The following is a 20,174-nucleotide window of genomic DNA, read 5'->3' as shown; positions in this document are numbered from 1 at the left end:
GAATCCCTGAGGGCAAGAACCCGGTATCAGTATTCTTAAAGCTCCCCAGGTGATTCCAAGTGCAACTAAGATTGAGAAGCACAGGTGTAGGATCTCACACAGATCTGGGCATCTCCCTGCTCCAGCCTTCACACACACTGCCCTTTGTGAGGTCTCCTCTGCATTCCACTCTCTTCTGAGTGTGCCTTGCACAGTTTGCCTGCCGTGGAGCTAACTCAACCCTAAGGCCTCTTTTCTCCTTCAGCTCCTCTGCTGGCTGGTTCCATCTGTTTGTGATTCCAAATCCCCAAGAAGGGATTCATCTTCAGCCCAACTCACCTTTTTGAACCAGACTAGTTGGGCCATGGGATGCTGACTGACCCCAGGATCAGCTGCTCTGGATGAAGAACAGAGTCCTTCTTGTTCTCATAATTTATGAAAAGGGACAGAGGTCATGCGGTATAAAACCTGGCCACCCTGGTCTGCCCCAGATCTGTTTTGTGTGAAGATGGGGTGGGGTGACACAGTTTCCCGTAACAGGGACTTTGGGATTCTTTAACACATCTGGCTCAATAACAAATCATGATATTGAAATCAAACATTTATAAAGGAACCCATACAAATTAAAGATTGGCATGTTACCCCTTTATAGCACAGGACCTTTTTAAGTTTTTTTTAAGTATATATAGGATAATAAAATGGAGAGCCTGCTCAACTATATTTAGAATGCATGTATAAATTTACAAATCTTTGTCCATGGAATCCTTGTCCAAAGAAAATTACAATTGAATTTAGAATCTAAGGACTAAGATATTCATTATTATCTTAGCCAGAGGGATTTGTTTTAGCTTTTATAAGAAAACTTTTTATTGAAATATAATTTACGTAAAGAAAAGTGTGCCTATCCTAAGTGTACATCTTGATAGTTTAAATTAAGACAATTTTTTTTAGAGCAGTTTTAGGTTCACAGCAAAATTGAAGAGAAGGCACAGAGATTTCCCATAGACCCACTACCCTGACACGTGCATGGCCTCCCCCATCACCAGCCTCCTCCACCAAGGTGGTATGTTTGTTACAACTGATGAACTTACTTGATCACCCAGAGTCCATAGTCTACATTAAGGTTCAGTCTTGGTGCTGTACATCCTATGGACAAATGTACAGTGACATGTATCCATCATTATGGTAGCACACAGAGTATTTGCACTGCCCTAAAAATCCTCTATGCTCTGCCTATTCATCACTCCCACCCCTGCCATGATTTTTTATAAAGTTAACACCCTTGTAACCAGCACCCAGGTCAAGAAACCAAACATTATCATTACCCCAAAGACTCCCTTTGTGCCCCCTTCCAGTTGCTACTCACCTTCGAGGGTAAACCCTATCTTGACTTCTGCCAGCATAGATTAGTTTTGCTGGGTTTTGTTCTTTATATAAGTGCAATCATGTAGGATGTACTTTATTGCATTCTGGCTTCTTTCCCTGGACTTAGGTTTGTGAGATTCACCCATATTCTTGCGTGTTGTTGTAATTTTAGCCAGAGGTTTTGATCCTTACGAGCTAGTTCAACAAACACAATTCAGCCAGGAAATATGCTCAGGGCTGAGGACCCAAAAGTCAATAAAGATAAGCCCCTGCTGTAAGGAACATTCAATCTAGTAATGTAGTAATGACCAGAATTTAATGTAAAGTAAATCCCTCTTTTTTTACAAATGTTTATTCAGTGTCCACTATGGGACAGGCACTATTACAGGTGCTAGGGATAAGCAATGAACAAGCAGATAAAAATTGTAGTGGAAACCCTGTTTTAGTTCCCTGACATGTGTGGGCTAATTCTGCCCACTAATATCTATATCCTACCCTGTTATGCATATGATTCAACATAAGGAGAACTAGTGTTAGAAGCCATTTCTTCCAGTGACTTGGAGTGAGTGATTTTGAAGTCACTGGTCCAACCACGGGACAGTTTGCAAACCAGTGAGCATGGGAGGTATTTCTCTGTATCTATTACTGCCTTATTTCATTCTCTCCATCCTTGATGCTGCCTATACAGAATGAAACAAAAATCTGGAACCTAAGGAAGACTTTGGATGGTAGCTTACCTTGGAGTAAGGCTGAGCAATCCTCTTGTTTCCCAGAACCATGAAGTAAGAAGAGACAATTGCCAAAGTTGTGACTGAAATCATAAAACTTTGAATTTGTTTGAATAACTATGGGCATCTAATATGTATGACTATTCGATAGTGTTGACTCTTCAGAGTCTAGTGAATCACTTGAGTATAAAGCTATGTATGATGTTGGAAGGAGAAGGAATAGAAGAGAATCCAACATCATTCCAGGAATGATAGCGTAGGAAGAAATGCAAAAGATCATCTGGTTTTGTTTGTTTGGTTTGTGTTTTCCCCCATTTTTACAGAAATTTTCAAGCATATATAAAAGTAGAGATAATAGTAAAATTCACTCCCATGGACCTAGCCTCCAGCTTCAGAAATTACCACCTCATGCTCAGTTCATCTCTAACCCACTGCTACCCCCTTCTCTCAATATTTTGAAGGAATCCCAGATTTCAAATAAGTTATTCACAACTGTTTAGAAAGTGAGATCTCCTAGTTTTAATCCCCTTAGTTAACAGGCTCAGAGAGGGTAAGTCACTAAGTTGGTTAGTGGCAGTTATTTTTAACCCCTACACCTCAAAAATAAAAGTCAAAAAGTTTACTAACAGAGAATATTGGACTTTACATAGTACAATTAAACAGTACGTATGAGACATGAGTTGTCAAATTATGTCAAACTTCTGGTCTGTCCCATGACCACAGTCACATTTTGGACTCTAATTACAAGTGAAATATGAGGTTCTCCCATATGAAAACCTTAACACGTAGACTAAATGTCACTTGAACTCATTGTAAATTTGTCATCAGTACATGTAAAACTTTATTTTCAGTTTTTATCAACACTTTATCTAATGAATTCCATAAATTGTCACTCTAAAAAAATAACTTTGTATTATTTGACCTATAACCACCTCTGTTAAGCCTCCCATTCAGAAAAAAAAATTCTTCGGGAAATTCAACAGGATGTGGGGAAAGCTGGTTGATGTTCCTTTTCATCAGTTATTTTGAAACCAAATCCCTTCGGATTTTGAAATTGCAAATAAATTTGTCCAAGTAAAAGTATTCCTTTTCAACTATGTAGTAATAAAATGGGTCTGAGACTCTTCCTAAGCCTCATTGTTTCCCATCTTCAGCCTGTTCTATTTTCAAAGTAGGAGGTTAGTTGATTTTTATTAAGCCAGTGTCGGTGGCTTATCTACTATGAGATATCATAGCATAACCGGACATGGAGCTAGTTTTCTAGGTTTCCCAGGCTTGAAACCATGACACCATTATTTGGCCTGGTCAGAATGTTCCAGAAGTTTCTAGAGCAAGAGGGAGAGATTCTGCTAGTGTCTTTGCATGGAAACCTGCAACATGTTGATTTGGCTGTCGACTGCCATACTTGCCCTATTGTATCTCAAAATGTTACCCAGGGCATGTGACATCCATCCCTGTGAGGAGTGGGGCACAAGGCACCCCCTCAATGAGCGTTTGATGAGATAATTGACGGTTAAAAAAAAAAGCTGCAAAAATTACCTGAATAAGTAACACTGTAGAAGGCAGACATCCAGACATTTTTCTGTGCACAACTCCCATTCGTTTCTCTGAGAGATAAAAGCAGCAAAGATTGACAATCTGTCAGTTTAACCATTTCATTGTGAACTTTTTCTGGGCAGGTTATTCACATCGAACTCATTTGATGTGATCAGTGATGATGCTTTTATTGGTCTCCCACATCTAGAGTATTTGTAAGTAAAATAACCTTTTTTTTTTTTTTTTTAACATAATGATTCAGGGCTCTGAGGTTCCTACAGCTGTCTGACCCAAAATATTATAACCTATTGCAGATTCATAGAAAACAACAACATCAAGTCCATTTCAAGACATACATTCCGGGGACTAAAGTCTTTAATTCACCTGTAAGTATGAATGTTGCTATTACCTTTTAAACTTGCCAGTGGGCAATGCAATTTGATAACCTGTGGTTAAAGCACCCACTTTGCGGGTATCCATGAAAATTTAAGAAAGCCAAATGATTTCTCTACATGCACATTTGCCTTCTCTCCCTGCCATCAGCCAGTGTGTGTCCAGGAAACCAGTTACTATTAATACTAGCCCAAACCAGCAATAATTAGGAAAACAATCTACTGCAGGGAAATTGTGTGACTGAAATAACGTTTTTAATTATCTACATCATTACTCACTTCATGAATTGACTATATAGCTTAACTTGATATTCTCTCTTTCTCTTTTTCTGTACAAGCCCTGACTTCATATACATTTAAACATAGACTAGAACCGCAGGCCACGTCTACACAGCGCCTGAACAACTTTTTTTTTTTTTTAATTTTTATTTATTTATTTATTTATTTTTGGCTGGGTTGGGTCTTCGCCTCTGTGCGAGGCTTTCTCTAGTTGTGGCAAGCGGGGGCCACTCTTCATCGTGGTGCGCAGGCCTCTCACTGTCGCGGCCTCTCTTGTTGCGGAGCACAGGCTCCAGACGCGCAGGCTCAGTAATTATGGCTCACGGGCCCAGCCGCTCCGCGGCATGTGGGATCTTCCCAGACCAGGGCTCGAACCCGTGTCCCCTGCATTGGCAGGCGGATTCTCAACCACTGCGCCACCAGGGAAGCCCTGAACAACTTTTTTATAAGAGAAATATTTATTCAATGGATGATTAGAGCTACATCAGCTGTTCTTAACGGGACAATTTTACCTCCCAGGGAACATTCACCAATATCTAGAGACATGTTTGATTGTCACAACTAGAGGATGTAACTGGGATTTAGTGGGTAGAGGGCAGCAACGCTGGTAAACATCCTGCAATGCACAGGACAGCCTCACAACAAAGAATTACCCAGCCTAAAAGGGCACAGTCCTGAGGCTGGGAAATCCTGAGTAACAGGAACCAAATAACTCCTTTCCCTTACCCTCCCCCACCCCCTACACACACACACACACACACACACACACACACACACACACACAAACACACTCACAGACAGATGTACTTTTAAGGAAACTAGAAGGGCACGGGAAGAAATGGCACTAACATTTGCTAAGTGCCTACTACTATGTTGGCCAGTGCGCTTTACGTGAATTTTCATTTAACACTCTCAACGATCCTGCCAGAGTCACACAACCCCCATTCTAGAAATGAGGAAACAGAAGCCTGGAGGGGATATGTGACAAGTGAACTGAGTAGTTATGGAATTATGATAACATCAACTCAATGGCTGAACTGCTATGGCTACTCATCCATTCAGGGACTGTTTCTCAAGTGCCTAATATGTGTCTCTTTAGTGTTAGGTAAAGATGCAAGTCATCTAAGCATCATAGTCATCCTGTCGATTTTAACCTGTTGCCTCACAGTACCTCATTTCCAGCTCTGTTCTAGACCGTGGGAGGTAGCAGGTAACAAGGCAGATAAAAATGCCTGCCCTTTGAATCTTTATTCTAGGGTGTCTACGTGGTCATCATGCTGCCTTTACTAGTCCCTGTCTCTACTGCTGTTTGGATTTGCAGCAACAGGGAACTGGTGGCAGGATGTATTTTACGAAATCACTGCACCTTTCAAGGCTTCTGTATATAGTCATTATAAAATGATGAGGAAAATAATGTTTATAAAATAAACAGTTTGCAACACTGCTTTTCACATCAGTGTTACAATGTGCTGCAAACCTGGCTGTGTATGGTACGAATGCTATGCCATTTGATTACAGAGCCAAACACCACCAAGCCTAATCTTTCAGACAAAAATAAATAAAAGAAACGAATAAATGGAAAGATAAATGGAAGTTCGTGACTTCAACTTGAAATCTACTTGATTCACATAAATCCATTCAACATGGCCTATGTCTAATGGCTCAGCATCATGAGGGGCTGAAGGAAGGATGTAAGACCCTGGTGTTCTCTCTGGGAACCTGGACATAGCCTTGCCGCGCCCCTTAGTTCAATCAAGTATATCTTCTCTCCAGCCTAAAGGCCTACCTCACCTGGAGGGAAGAATGGAAAGAAGGGAGGGAGGGAGGAAGAAAGAGAGAGAAAGGAAGGAATGAGGGGGAAAGAGGGGAGGGGTGAGGAAGGGAGGAAAGTGGGGAAGAAAAAAATTTATACAACACCCTAGTGAAGAACATTCATTTTGTTTGACTAGAGCCTATTATGCCCATCAAATGAAATGGAAATATAAATTTGGGTCATTAAGAGGCCCCTTCTTTAGAGGTATGAAGAGTATAAGAAGAAGGCACGGGCTTCCCTGGTGGCGCAGTGGTTGAGAATCTGCCTGCCAATGCAGGGCACACGGGTTCGAGCCCTGGTCTGGGAAGATCCCACATGCCGCAGAGCAACTAGGCCCGTGAGCCACAATTACTGAGCCTGCGCATCTGGAGCTTGTGCTCCACAACAAGAGAGGCCGCGATAGTGAGAGGCCCGCGCACCGCGATGAAGAGTGGCCCCCGCTTGCCGCAACGGGAGGAAGCCCTCGCACAGAAACGAAGACCCAACACAGCCATAAATAAATAAATAAATAAATTTAAAATAAATGTGATTTGAATAAAATATAAAAAAAAAAAAAAAAAAAAAAGAAGGCGGCACTGGTACAGCATGTGCTTAATACCCAGAAATTTTCAAGCTCAAGGGAACACAAAAGGCAGCCTTCAAAGAGAGAGGCGTGAATCTGAAGAGTCAGACAATGAAAGGGAGGTCCCACCTGTCTGACCGGCGCTGGAGGTAGGAAGGAGGTTTTAGGAGGGAGCAGGTTAAAGTCGATTGAATATGACCCTTAGATCTCTTGCATCTTTATCAAACACTTAGGTTGATTCGTGTGGCATTGCCATATGGTTCTTCCTAAATAGTCTCTAGGATGTGCCACACCAAAATGAATAAAATCCAGCTCCAACCTGGAAGAGCTCAGTCTAGCAAGGGGAGTCAGATGAACAAATATTTCCTCACTGAGTGCCTTGTGCCCAGGTCAGGATCTCCTTTCTAACTATGCTGTTCCTCCAGGGGTAGTTCTCTGCTTCTTCCTTCCTTTTTTCTTTTCTCCTTTCCTTTTTTCCTTTCAAGAAGAGATGGGGGGCTTCCCGGGTGGCGCAGTGGTTGAGAATCTGCCTGCCAATGCAGGGGACACGGGTTCGAGCCCTGGTCTGGGAGGATCCCACATGCCGCGGAGCAACTGGGCCCGTGAGCCACAATTACTGAGCCTGCGCTCTAGAGCCTGTGCTCCGCAATGGGAGAGGCCGCAATAGTGAGAGGCCCGTGCACCGCGATGAAGAGTGGCCACCGCTCACCACAACTAGAGAAAGCCCTCACACAGAAACGAAGACCCAACACAGACAAAAATAAATAAATAAATAAATTTCAAAAAAAAAAAAAAAAGAAGAGATGGGTAGGGAAGATTTGAAGCCCAAATGTCCCTCTGACTGCTCAGCACATCAAGTTCATTTTCCATTATTTACCACTTATAAATAAATCTGACCTTTGTTTGAGCCATTAATTTTCTTTTTAAGATTTTAGAGGTGTTAGGTTTCAAAGTGCACTTTCCTCCACCTCAGACCAATTCTTCTCAATTAAAGGCACACATTCAAGTAGCAAAGAATTATCACCTCACCCTCTAACCTACAGGAAGAGTTTACAAAGCTTTTTCATATTCTTGACCTCATTACACTCTCTTGATGACCTTATGAAAGATACAGGGCAGGCACTATCCCCATTGGCGAATGAGAACATGGAGGTACACCCTGAGTTTAAGCTGTTCCCCAGTTAGTAGCAGTAAAAGTTAGAGGTTTCCCGAAGTCTTTAATGAGACATCTAGTGCCCTCTCCACCATGTCAATTATAGCAGGACTGGGGAATTCCCTGGTGGTCCCGTAGTTAGGACTCCGCACTCTCACTGCTGAGGGCCTGGGTTCAATCCCTGGTTGGGGAGCTAAGATCCCGCAAGCCATGCAGTGGCCAAAAAAGAAAGGAAAAAGGGGAAAAAAATTATAGCAGGATCAGAAAGCTTTATGGAGCTGGCTGGATCCTTCCACAGGACATGATCTGAGGAGCAAATATGGCTGGGAAGGAAGAGAAGATCCTGAAGAGGAGAGCCCTAGCCTCGCTCTAGTCTCCAAATGCAAATAGTTGGGATTAGACATATACTTTTAGATCCAACTGGTTCCCACCCTGGCCTAACATTAAAGCTGCTCCAAGGGACTTGCCTGAGCATTGATATAAATTCAGTTCATTCCTAAAGAAGCAATGAACTTATCTCACCTTCTTATACATCTAACTCAGTAGACTTACCTTCTAAAGAGACATTAATAAACAACTTAAAACTTACTATATAGACTCCTCTCCCCCTCAAACCACCCCCCCCTAAAAAAAAGAGAATTCCTTATATTTAAGTCCTTCCAAATCCTGGGACCCTCTCTTGATTATTCTGAATGACTGTAATATTATACATGATCAACTTAAGTGTTTGAATAGCTTATATATTTCAGAAAGGTTTGAATATTCCTGATGACCATGTATTACTTCTGAAATCAGGGAAAAAATGAATTAAAAAATCATTTATGACCAACGATCACAATATCTCTAAACATTTCGTACTGCTTTCTATTAACACCCATGAGGTTTTCCTAAAGGTTCCCTTGGGCGTCACATGAGTATCCTCGTGGCTAAGGCCCAGTGGAGGCACAATTGTTTGCATGCATGTATAAAGACATTTGGGGAAAATGTCATCAATGTCTACCTGCTGGGGAGCACCTACTGGCTGCTCACCACTGCAGAGGTGCAAAAGATATATACAGCAGTCCCCAAGCTCAGGGTGCCTGTGTGTCTCCAGTTAGTCAGGCAGGATGTCCTCATTTCGGCCTTCACAATGACATGCATGTAAAGAGGGCAGTGCAATATACTGGCTGAGGGGGATCTCTGCCACCAGACTGCCTGGGTTCAAAGCATGGCTTTACCCGTTAATAGCTGTGGGACATCAGGCAGGTCACTAAGCTTCATGGTGCCTCCAATTTCTTATGTGTAATATGGAAGTGATAATAATCATCTGTAAAAATGGGGGTGGGGATAATAAAATACTTAGGAGTACCTAGATCCTAAGGTTGTCATGAGATTAGGTCAGTTAATCTATGCAAAGTGCCTAGAACAGAGTGTGCTATGCAGTAAACACCATCACGTAGGAATAAACTAAACCTCACTGCCTAACTTCCACTGGTCCTGGATCAGGACTCCGAATGCTGTAGTGTATTTATCCCCTTTCAACATTTTGTATGAAATTAAAATAACTGCACTTGAAGTACCGCAAATTCAGTGAGACACCAACTCAAGCTGAGAATCTGCACTGCAGGGAGGCTGGGAGCACCCCAGATGGCCGTGGGCGATGCTTTCTTAGCAGCAGAGCCCAGTGGCACTGAAACAAACGTGCTGTCTGAGCCAGTCTGGTCTGCCTTAGAGAGAAGACTTTCCAGTAGGTTCCATACTCCATAATTAGAGGTTTTCTCAGGTAAACCATGAAAACAACAAAGTGGAGGGAATGGTCATCAGTTCCATTGGGTAGGAAAGCCTGCCTGCCATTGAGAATGCTTGACTCTTCTCAGCTAGTCTCAAGGCAGCTAGGTGCTCAGTTTGGCAGTTTCCCCGGTGTTTTACAGAATGTTTCTTAGGTAGACTCTGAGTCAGGACCTAGAGAATGGAGCTTAGTTGCAGGCACACTTTGAAGAGCCCTCCTAGGGAATTCCCTGGTGGTCCAGTGGTTAGGACTCGGCGCTTTCACTGCTGGGGCCTGGGTTCGAATCCTGGTCGGGGAACTAGAATCCTCGCGGCTCAGCCAAATTTAAAAAAAAAAAAAAAAAAAGAAGAGCTGTCCTGTTGTTTAGGGCTTATTACCACAGTGAGGGCTCAGAGGAGGGAGGGCACTTTGTGAGCATCGCGGAGGTGGGGCAATGGTAATTCACAGGGCTTTGCAATTTCTCCCTAACTCAGTGTCTTGGTACAAGGGCCTAAGAGAAGCATTCTCTGCTCTTTTCTTTGTCTGGATGGATGTCCTTCTTCTTATCGACTCCAGCCTGCCCCATTCATTCATTCATTTAAAAGTAGCTGTTGAGGACTTATATTATGCCAGGCACTGGGGATACAGTGGTAAGAAAAACATCCTTCCAGTACTCACTACAGAGTCATCCTAGAAAAAAATTAACATTGATGCATGTTTTCTCAAACCTCTCATTGGCCTGTTTTCGCTCCTCTCCCAATCAATTCTACCCCTCATCAGATACCCATATACAGTGCATTCCTACTCCTTAGTAAAACCTAGGGTGGTGATGCTCACTGAGTCTTTTTTTTTTTTTTTTAAATTTTGGAATTCCTTTTTTTTTTTAATCTTTTTTTTTAACCAAAAAACAAAAAACCCCACAGTTCACCCATTTCTCCCATCCCCTCAACCCCACCTCTGGCAACCACCAATTTGTTCTCTGTATCTATGAAGTTCACTGACTCTTAACGCCTTGGGTATGTGAGGCTTAGAGCTGTATTCTTTGGGCAGGACGCCAGAACTCTCAGATTCACCTGCTGTTTAAAAGAACTGCCCAGGGCAGCAATAAAAACATGGTGCCTCTTCCTGTGTAACCCTAGTGGCTGCAGTAATTCAGGACTTGACTCTCATCATTTCACTCCCACTGTCCTATGACCCAGCCTCCTCCAAGCTCATGCCCTGCAGCCAGTTGCACTTCGTGCTGGTTTCTGGGGGAGGGATGTCCACTTAAGAGAAGTTAGCATGAGGACTTCAGGACACATTGTGTCAGCAAATATATTGAGACACATAACTTGAGAGAGATTCTAGACTGGTCCAAGACCCAAGAAATCTCTTCATTCAACCACCATTCAGTAAAAATAATTATGGAGCTGTTCTCTGGAATAATCTTCTTTAGCAGCATTTTATTAATTCTGCGTAGGTGGACAGTCACAGCAGTTCATTCGTGTGGTCAGTTTTCTAAATGTTGTTTCTTGGGCAAAGACCACACAAAAGCCTTTCTCCTTCCTGTCCCCTCCTCCTCCTCCCAGCTGCCCTTTATTGAGAGTAGCCCAGCTACCATCCTGAGTTATCGCATTTACTTTTTCTAACACTCTTATGATATGAGGTATTATTACCTCCGCTTAAAAATGAAAAAGCAAAAAAAAAAGCAAAAAAAAAAAAAAAAAAAAAAAGAAAAAGCTGGGCTTCCCTGGTGGCGCAGTGGTTGAGAATCTGCCTGCCAATGCAGGAGACACGGGTTCGAGCCCTGGTCTGGGAAGATCCCACATGCCGTGGAGCAGCTGAGCCCGTGAGCCACGACTACTGAGCCTGCGCGTCTGGAGCCTGTGCTCGGCAACGGGAGAGGCCGCGACCGTGAGAGGCCCGCGCACCGCGATGAAGAGTGGCCCCCGCTCGTCGCAACTAGAGAAAGCCCTTGCACAGAAAGGAAGACCCAACACAGCCAAAAATAAATATAAATAAATAAATAAATTTAAAAATAAAATAAAAAAAAAAACAGGAGCTGAAATTATAAAAAAAAAAAAAAAAAAAAATGAAAAAGCTGAGTCGCAGAGAAGGTACATAACCAAAGTCACACAGCCTGTAAATAGTGGAGCCGGGATTCAAACCAAGCTCAGAAAGAATGACTCCAAAGCTGTGCTCTTTGTCACAAAATGGACCATCACTGAGACTGGAAACTTCTGATTCAGTTCCCTTTCTTCTGTGTTGAGGTTCATTGAAAAAAGCTTTCTAATCTAGTGGTAATTTCTAAAACTCAGAAAAACAACATAATTGACTTAAAAATAGATTTTAAAAGTTTTGAATGCTTGCACTTGAGAAATCTTGTATTAATTAGAGGAGGTGGAAAACATAGAAGACTTTTGAGAGTGTTTTAAATGGAATTTGAGAGAATTTTCAAGGGCTCTGGAGGCCGACAGCATAGACTCTTTTGTTTTAGTTTTTAATTTTTATTGTGAAAATTAAAAACACTCCTAAGAAAAGTATATAACATGTACATGTATAATGCTGGTTAAAAATAGAAAATTACCAGTACCTAGTACCTTTCTCTGTCATACAGCATCTGCTCCTTGTTATGTGCACATTTCTGCAGTATGGACACATGTCCCTTTCCTTGATACTATCAGGACTGTTTCTTACTTATTACCCTTGATTAGCATCAGAATCATTTTAGTGGTAAGTGGAAGAACAACTAGAAAGAGAAGGAGAAAACAATTCCTGTGATAATAGGGCAAGAATTGGAAGAAGGGAAAAGGAGATGATTAAAGAGGATGAATGGATGGCCGGATGTATGAATAGATGGATATTTATGAGGAAGCTATTTTCTAAGGAGGAATGAATGAATGGAGCTAAAAGGGAAAAAATGTAGAAAAAGGAGGAAATAAAAAGAATGTGCTGGAAGGGGGATAGATTAGACAGGCCTCCAAATTTGAGAGCTGTTGGTACTAAGAGTTGGAGGTTGAGGTGCTCTCTAGAGCAAGTGGGGCGGTGGGGGGAGGGAGGAGAAGGGCAGCCTGAGTGTGAGGAGAGAGAGCACATGGAGACAGACATGGACATGGGGAGACATCCCTTAGACGGAATGCCTGAGTATGTGATGCTCATACTCAGTGCTAAGTAGAAAGACCGATGCCCAGGCATCATTTTGTTACTTGTATTTTGGAGGGTTTGCTTATTTGTTTGTTTAATACCATAATACATAAGGAGCCATAAAATGCATTTATTTCATTTATGACTACAGTTTACATCATTCTTTTTTTTTTTTTTTTTCCAGGAGCCTTGCAAACAACAACCTCCAGACTCTCCCAAAAGACATTTTCAAAGGCCTGGATTCTTTAACAAATGTGTAAGAGGACCTAAGAAATCACTGATTAATTAATTAATTTGCAGTCATTAACAAAGAGGCCTGGTGTTGATTATTAAATTTTTTAATTGGCTTTAAATTAAATGAGAATTTTTAAATTTTAATTTTAAATTGGCTTAAAATTTGAATTCAGTTGGACTAATGTTTGAGTCTCCTATGGTATTTACCACTATATTCTGAAAATATAGTCCCAAGTTTGCCTTTGACAAAGTGTGTGTCTGTATGGCAGGGACTGATGACAAGGGACTTGGAGGGGGTAGGAAGAGGAGGGCTAGATAGAAATTTCAAGATGCCTTTTTTTTCTCATGAGGTCCAGGAAATGGGGCTACAAAGGAAAAACATAAAGAAGTCTGGGAAACTGACAGAATAAAGATGAAAGCTTACACCCATGGCTTGGTCAGTCAAGAGAGAAATGGAGCAGGAAGTGGGGGAAGGGAGGAAAGTTTGCCTTTTCTCTCATTAGACTGAACAACAGCTCTAGGCTTAATCCCCAGGAATTTGGCTTAAGCCCCAGGAAGGGAATGAACTTAATTATTTTTGACCCTTTTTCAAACAAAAGAGCTTTCAAACTTTGACTTTTAAGCCTCAGAGTGAAAGAGCTTTGTAAAGAATTTGTGTATTTTGTAGTAAGCAAAGCAAGTAATATATGCCTAACCCTTTCAAAAGCAATTTAGCTTCAATAAGTGCCTTCCAGAACATTGGAAAGGTATTTAAATGTCACAAGGTAGAAAACAGGAACAAACGAAAGATGTATGAAAACAAAGGAGTTCTTATTTTTCAGGTACTTTGCTATAGAATATATATTCAAAACAACTTTTCTCCAATAACAAAAATCTGAGTCAAGAATTTTCTCCTAAACCCAGGATTTAACTTCAAATCAGTAAGCTATGAAAAACTTTCTTTGTTCCTTGTAGTATTCCCCCCACCCCTCCTCCATGCCTATTACCCCAATTCCTGAAAGATGGTTTATTTCCAAGAGAGTGTCAGAATCAGGACACTTCCAAATAGTCTTGGACAGACCACAGTTACCCGCTCTGGTTTACAATAGCCCAGAAAAGTTGACACTCATTATTCTGGGTCAGAGTATTCTTGGGATATGAGGTGAGTCCTGAGAATGTCTTGGAAGTTAGATGATTCTCCATGGCAGACTTGGGGATACAGTGTATTTGGGGACCCTCTGGCCCAACCTTGTGTCAGCCTATACCCCACACTAGCAAAAGAAAAAACACTTGAAATTGGCTCAGTCTCTCCAAGGAATCCCATAATGGGTTTGGCCTCTTGGGCCTACTTTGATATGCCCAAACCAAGAATCATCTAAGAAGTGCAAGGATCCATGCCAACTTGCCTTTTAGTAGATTTCTTGGTTTCTTGAATTACCCCCTAAAACACATTTTTAAATGCTTCAACATTTAAAAAGTATTCATATGCTGTGTGAAAAGTAGGCGGTTCCTATCTTAGGAATTTTGTGTGACCAAGAAGGGTTTTAGGAAAGAGATAGAGTTTTTGAACAGAAGCAATGCAAATAAACAGAGAACTTGGTTAGCTGGGATCATATGTGGAAATTTAAACTATCTATGCTGTGCAGTTTATTATGGACATGAGCTATTATTGTATGTCTGCATTAACTCGGCTGTGTCGAAGTAATTTCCTATTAAAATTGAATTTGTAGACCATGGAATAAGATCAGGATTAATTATGTCTGTGAGGAAGAAGAAAAGCAAATAGCTCACTCGATGTAATTAAATATGGTACAACAATCACTACATCTTTCTTTTAGACCTGTGCTGCCCAATATAGTAGCCACACACGTGATCACCAAACACTTGAAATGTGTTCCTAGTGTAAATGAGGAACTGAATTTTAAATTTTACATAATTTTTAAAAAATTAAATAAAAAACTAAATTTAAATTTAAAAACTGATTCTCTGTTCAATTATTGGAAGACTTTTAAGTATGTTTGGAACAACTTGGGTGTATAAATCTGTTTTTTTCAACTGTAAATTTTGTTAACTCTAAATACAAATCAGGAATTTCTGCTGAAATTTTATTTTCCAAATTGAGATATACTGTAAGTATAAAATACACATCAGACTTCAAAGACTTAGTATACAAAGAGAATGTAAAATATCTCATTAGTAATTTTTATATTGACTATAAGTGAAAATGATAAAATTCTGTATGTATTGGGTTACATAACATATGCTATTAAAATAATTTCACTTGTTTCTTTTTAGTTTTTTAATGTGTCTAAAGAAAATGTTTAACTACATATGTGGTTCACATTGTATTTCTATGGACAGCACAGCTCTAGACTGAGCTACCTTTGAATGCAAGAGGGAATAAGTTATGAGGTTCCATTGACTGGGGTGGCCTGCAAGGGCACACTGTGGTCATTCTCTGAGCCCAAAGTGAATGGTCAGTCAGGTTGAAGATAGATTATGAGGCATGATATAAAGCCAGGTGAGGTCATTCTGCACATGTTAATTGCTAAAGTAAAAAAATAAAAAAATTAAAAAAAAATAAATTGCTAAAGTAAAATTCATGCCTGGGAAGGAAGGGCCCTTGTATATCAAAAGCAGCTGAAGTTTGTCTTTCAGGGACCTGAGAGGTAATTCATTTAATTGTGACTGTAAACTGAAGTGGCTGGTGGAATGGCTAGGCCACACCAATGCAACTGTCGAAGACATCTACTGTGAAGGCCCTCCAGAATACAAGAAGCGCAAAATCAATAGTCTCTCCTCCAAGGATTTTGACTGCATCATTACAGGTAATGTATTTCAAATCATTCCACCTCATAAAATTAAAATAAGGGCTACATTTTTTTACATATGCAGGAACTGATTTTTTAAATATATATATTAAAAACCAACTGAGCAATTTAAAAATATTATGAACCATTAAAAGTTCATGTGTTTAAAAGCAAAGTAAAATTGTCATTTCACTGTTTCTCTAGAATAAATATATTTCTTGTGGACATTTGAGATCTAGCCAAGGAATGAGGCATCAGCACAGCTACTCATCATCATTTTCAATTTTTGCAGAGTTTGCAAAGTCTCAAGACCTGCCTTTTCAATCACTGTCCATAGACACTTTTTCTTATATGAACGATGAGTATGTAGTCATCGCTCAGCCTTTCACTGGAAAGTGCATTTTCCTTGAATGGGACCATGTAGAAAAGACCTTCCGGAATTATGACAACATTACAGGTATGAAAAGCCTGATCGTATTTTGAGTGGAAAGTTAAGCCACTTGGGCCAAGGGCAACAGGAAGAGATGAATGATATCAGGGAATTCTTTGGGCAGGTTGAGAATTATTTGAATCCCAAATCTACCATTTACTGAGTGCCTGGGATTGTTCCCTAAAGCTTAATTTCCTCACTTGTAAAATGGGAATAATAATACCTAACTTTCAGTGTTGTTATAAAACAATGAGAGCATATGTTCAAGAAACTTAGCATAGGACCTAGCTTAGTAAATATACAATAAAAGGTGGGTTATTTTTCTTCAATGAAAAAGTACTGGACTAAGAATTATGAGTTCTAATCTAGGTTCTGCCACAAGCTAACTGGTCAAGCCACTCACCCTCACTGGGCCCCTCTTTTTAACTATAAAATAAGGAGGTTATTTTAGATCAGTGAGTCTCAAACTTTACGGCAAAAACATTACTTCTGCAAAATGTTCATGGGAAATCTCCTGAAGTCCCCTCAGTTTTCCAATAGATTGCAGCAGGGCTTTGTGAAATCTAAACCTTACCTTTGTGTAAGGTTCTTCTTACATGTGTACAGTCTGTCAATTGCTTTGAATGAATCTTTAGATGAGCACTTAAATGAAAAATGATCATATATTTGCAGACTTTCAGATGGCATCATCTAGTCTAGGATGACGAATATGTGTCATATATACAGTCACTATCCCCTTCCTCACCCCAGACAGACATCGCTAATCTATCATGATGCTCTTTCTTGCAGAGGACAGAATCCTTCTTAACACAGTTCTCCAGGCAGTCACAATCAATCAGTCAATCAATATTGGTATATGGCTGAAAACTAGTGGCCATCTCTGATCTAGTTCCAGCCCTCATTGTACAGAAGAGAAAACTGAATCCCAGAGAAGTGATTTTCCCAAGGTCACAGAATCACACAGCCTTGAAAAGGGTCACAATTAGAATAATTTTGCCTATGGATGGAGCCAATTAATAGAAACAGTTGATCCGGAACTTATTACCTCAAAGCCCTTAGAGCTGCTGTCAGAAAAAGCCTGGGACCAGATTTGCCCAGCTCTCTTTGGATTTCCTAGAGCCAAGCTCCCTCTACGAGATCAGAATCTACTGATAAATGTTAAACTCTTAACAAAGGATATTGAGCTAGGCTTCTGACAGACTCCCATGTAGTTTTCTGAGATTTCCCAAAGTAACATTCAGGAGCTTCGCCCATGACTGTACCCCTCTTTCACTTTTCTCAAGGATTTCTCTTCCTTCTCTTCTGCCACCAGTGACCTAAAGCTTCACAAGTGGCATCTCTCTCCTTTCTCAGGAGAAAGTCCGTTCATTCTAGAGCAAGAAGCAGTTTATACATAGAGCAAACCAATTGCAGGTAGAACCGTGGGCTGCCCAGACTACCGCTCAAAACTTTGTGAGGTTGTTCTAGAACCTTGTGGAATGCTGGCCAAGTTGGAAGCCCTTGTACAGCTAACTGCCCACCCCAGGTTGGGTTAAAAGCGTAGAGACGCTGGTGATAATATTTATCTCTTAAGATTGTTGGGAAATTTAATGAGATGATTTGGCAAAGCATATAGTTGGTGCTCAATAAATGGCAGTTTCCAACTCATGATATGTCAGGGAAAGCAAAGTTTTCTTTCTGTAAGAAGCGAGAGGAGAGGGAGTTCCCTGGCAGTCCAGTGGTTAGGACTTGGTGCTTTCACTGCTGTGGACCTGGGTTCAATCCCTGGTTGGGGAACTGAGATCCACACACGGCTTGACCAAAAAAAAAAAAAAAAAGGTGAGAAGAGAAAACTCAGGCTGTAGCCATGTATCCTGAACGTCTAGTACACGTTGGATGTGACATGACGACTTGGTTATTGATAACAAGGCTCCATGAGGTACAAAGGCACAGAACTTCGGGATCCTGCTGCCATTGGACCTGATTAGGAAATTGGCCTTGCCTAATCAACCAAGGAAATGATTTTGGTGGCAGTTGCATGGCTTCAGCATGTGTATTAACATGCTCCAAAAGAGGATGGCCATCCTCCTAATCTCTCATTTGTCTTTTCCAGGCACGTCCACTGTAGTGTGCAAGCCTATAGTCATTGAAACTCAGCTCTATGTTATTGTGGCCCAGCTGTTCGGCGGCTCTCACATCTATAAGAGAGACAGTTTTGCAAATAAATTCATAAAAATCCAGGATATTGAAATTCTCAAAATCCGAAAACCCAATGACATTGAAACATTCAAGATTGAAAACAACTGGTACTTTGTTGTTGCTGACAGTTCAAAAGCTGGTTTTACTACCATTTATAAATGGAACGGAAATGGATTCTACTCCCATCAGTCTTTACATGCGTGGTACAGGGATACTGATGTGGAATATCTAGAAATAGCCAGAACACCTCAGACACTCAGAACGCCTCATTTAATCCTGTCCAGTAGTTCCCAGCGTCCTGTAATTTATCAGTGGAACAAAGCAATACAATTATTTACTAACCAAACTGACATCCCTAACATGGAAGATGTATATGCCGTTAAGCACTTCTCAGTGAAAGGTGACGTGTACATTTGCTTGACAAGATTCATTGGTGATTCCAAAGTAATGAAATGGGGAGGCTCCTCATTTCAGGATATTCAGAGGATGCCATCGCGAGGATCCATGGTGTTCCAGCCTCTTCAGATAAATAACTATCAATACGCAATTCTTGGAAGTGATTATTCCTTTACTCAAGTGTATAACTGGGATGCAGAGAAAGCCAAATTCGTAAAATTTCAGGAATTGAATGTTCAGGCACCAAGATCATTCACGCATGTGTCCATTAATAAGCGTAATTTTCTTTTTGCTTCCAGTTTTAAGGGAAACACACAGATTTACAAACATGTCATAGTTGACTTAAGCGCATGACACACGAAATTCTGTGGCTGCCATCAGAAACTTTCTACAGTACATGATCCGGATGAACTAAATGCATGATGACTCTTCTTATCACACTTGCAAATGAATGCCTTTCAAACACTGAGGCTGCTAGAACCAAGCACTACCCGTATCTCCATCCTTTCCTGTCCAGTCCAGTGGTGTGGGAAGTTACCTTTTATAAGTCAAAATTGAATTGTGTAACTGTCCTTTGCAGTGAAGATGTGTAAATAAGCGTTTAATGGTATCTGTTAACTCCAAAAAGAAATATGAATATGTACTTTTCCATTTATTTATTCATGTGTTCAGAAACAACTGCCAAATAAAATGTTTACATTTTCTTTCATATCCCAAAGGTAATTATTTACAGGAGTTATTTTATTCTTGGTGATGGTATGTTGTGGAAAGAATTTTATACAATAGGGTTATATTTGGATCAAGAATGTATGGTGTGAATAATGAGTGAAGATACACACTGATACTGATTACTCATCATTTATTAACAGGATGATCAGTTGAGTTTGAACATTCAAAGGTGTTTCTAAAGGGCATGGCTTTGGGGAACATTTTGAGGTGAAATGGTGACAAATGGAAAGAAGCATAGTGAAATTTGCCTATTACAAGAAGGCTAATTTGACAGTTAGACCCATCCTTTTCTATCTGATAGCTCCAGCTAAAAACATCATTCAGACAACTTATAGAAGAAGCCAAAGTCAAGATTTTGGATTTTTAAAGCCCTATTCTGGGGCTTTCTAAATGTTTGACTCTGGAATCATCTGACAGCTGACAGAGATTGTAACCTTACAGCACTTGTCTCAGATGTATCCCATATGAAGTCCTCTTAATATGATCAAGGATGCTTCACTTCTAGATGCCAGTTCTGATACATTACTGACATACTGCAGAGTGCCTACGAGGCTCATATCTGATTTTCTAAATTCCTGCTCCTGGATCACATGGTATGTTAGCACTTAGCACAATGCCTGTGATAGAGTAGGCTCTTAAAAACTACTTTCGAAGATGCATGTGTCCTCCTGTTATAAACTTAATAATAAACTTCATGAGGCCCTTTGATCTAATCAGTCATACTGATTTGAGTACCTATTA

At 40.6% G+C, this 20,174-nt stretch overlaps 1 protein-coding gene across 1 annotated transcript in view; it reads left to right on the top strand.

The window, feature by feature from the left end:
* LGI1 (leucine rich glioma inactivated 1) overlaps positions 1 to 19,767 on the top strand; it is a 34,474-nt gene extending 14,707 nt beyond the window's left edge. The window contains exons 3-8 of the mRNA XM_007187476.1: positions 3,752 to 3,823; positions 3,923 to 3,994; positions 12,862 to 12,933; positions 15,549 to 15,718; positions 15,993 to 16,157; positions 18,223 to 19,767. Coding sequence (XP_007187538.1) covers positions 3,752 to 3,823; positions 3,923 to 3,994; positions 12,862 to 12,933; positions 15,549 to 15,718; positions 15,993 to 16,157; positions 18,223 to 19,058 — 1,387 coding nt within the window. The 3' untranslated portion in view covers positions 19,059 to 19,767. The remainder of the gene's footprint in view (positions 1 to 3,751; positions 3,824 to 3,922; positions 3,995 to 12,861; positions 12,934 to 15,548; positions 15,719 to 15,992; positions 16,158 to 18,222) is intronic.
* Positions 19,768 to 20,174: the final 407 nt, after the last annotated feature.

Source organism: Balaenoptera acutorostrata, chromosome 16 (genome assembly GCF_949987535.1).
Source record: "Balaenoptera acutorostrata chromosome 16, mBalAcu1.1, whole genome shotgun sequence".
Lineage (NCBI taxonomy): Eukaryota > Metazoa > Chordata > Mammalia > Artiodactyla > Balaenopteridae > Balaenoptera > Balaenoptera acutorostrata.
The sequence above is the reverse complement of the archived record's forward strand: the minus strand, read 5'-3'. Positions and strand labels throughout refer to the sequence as shown.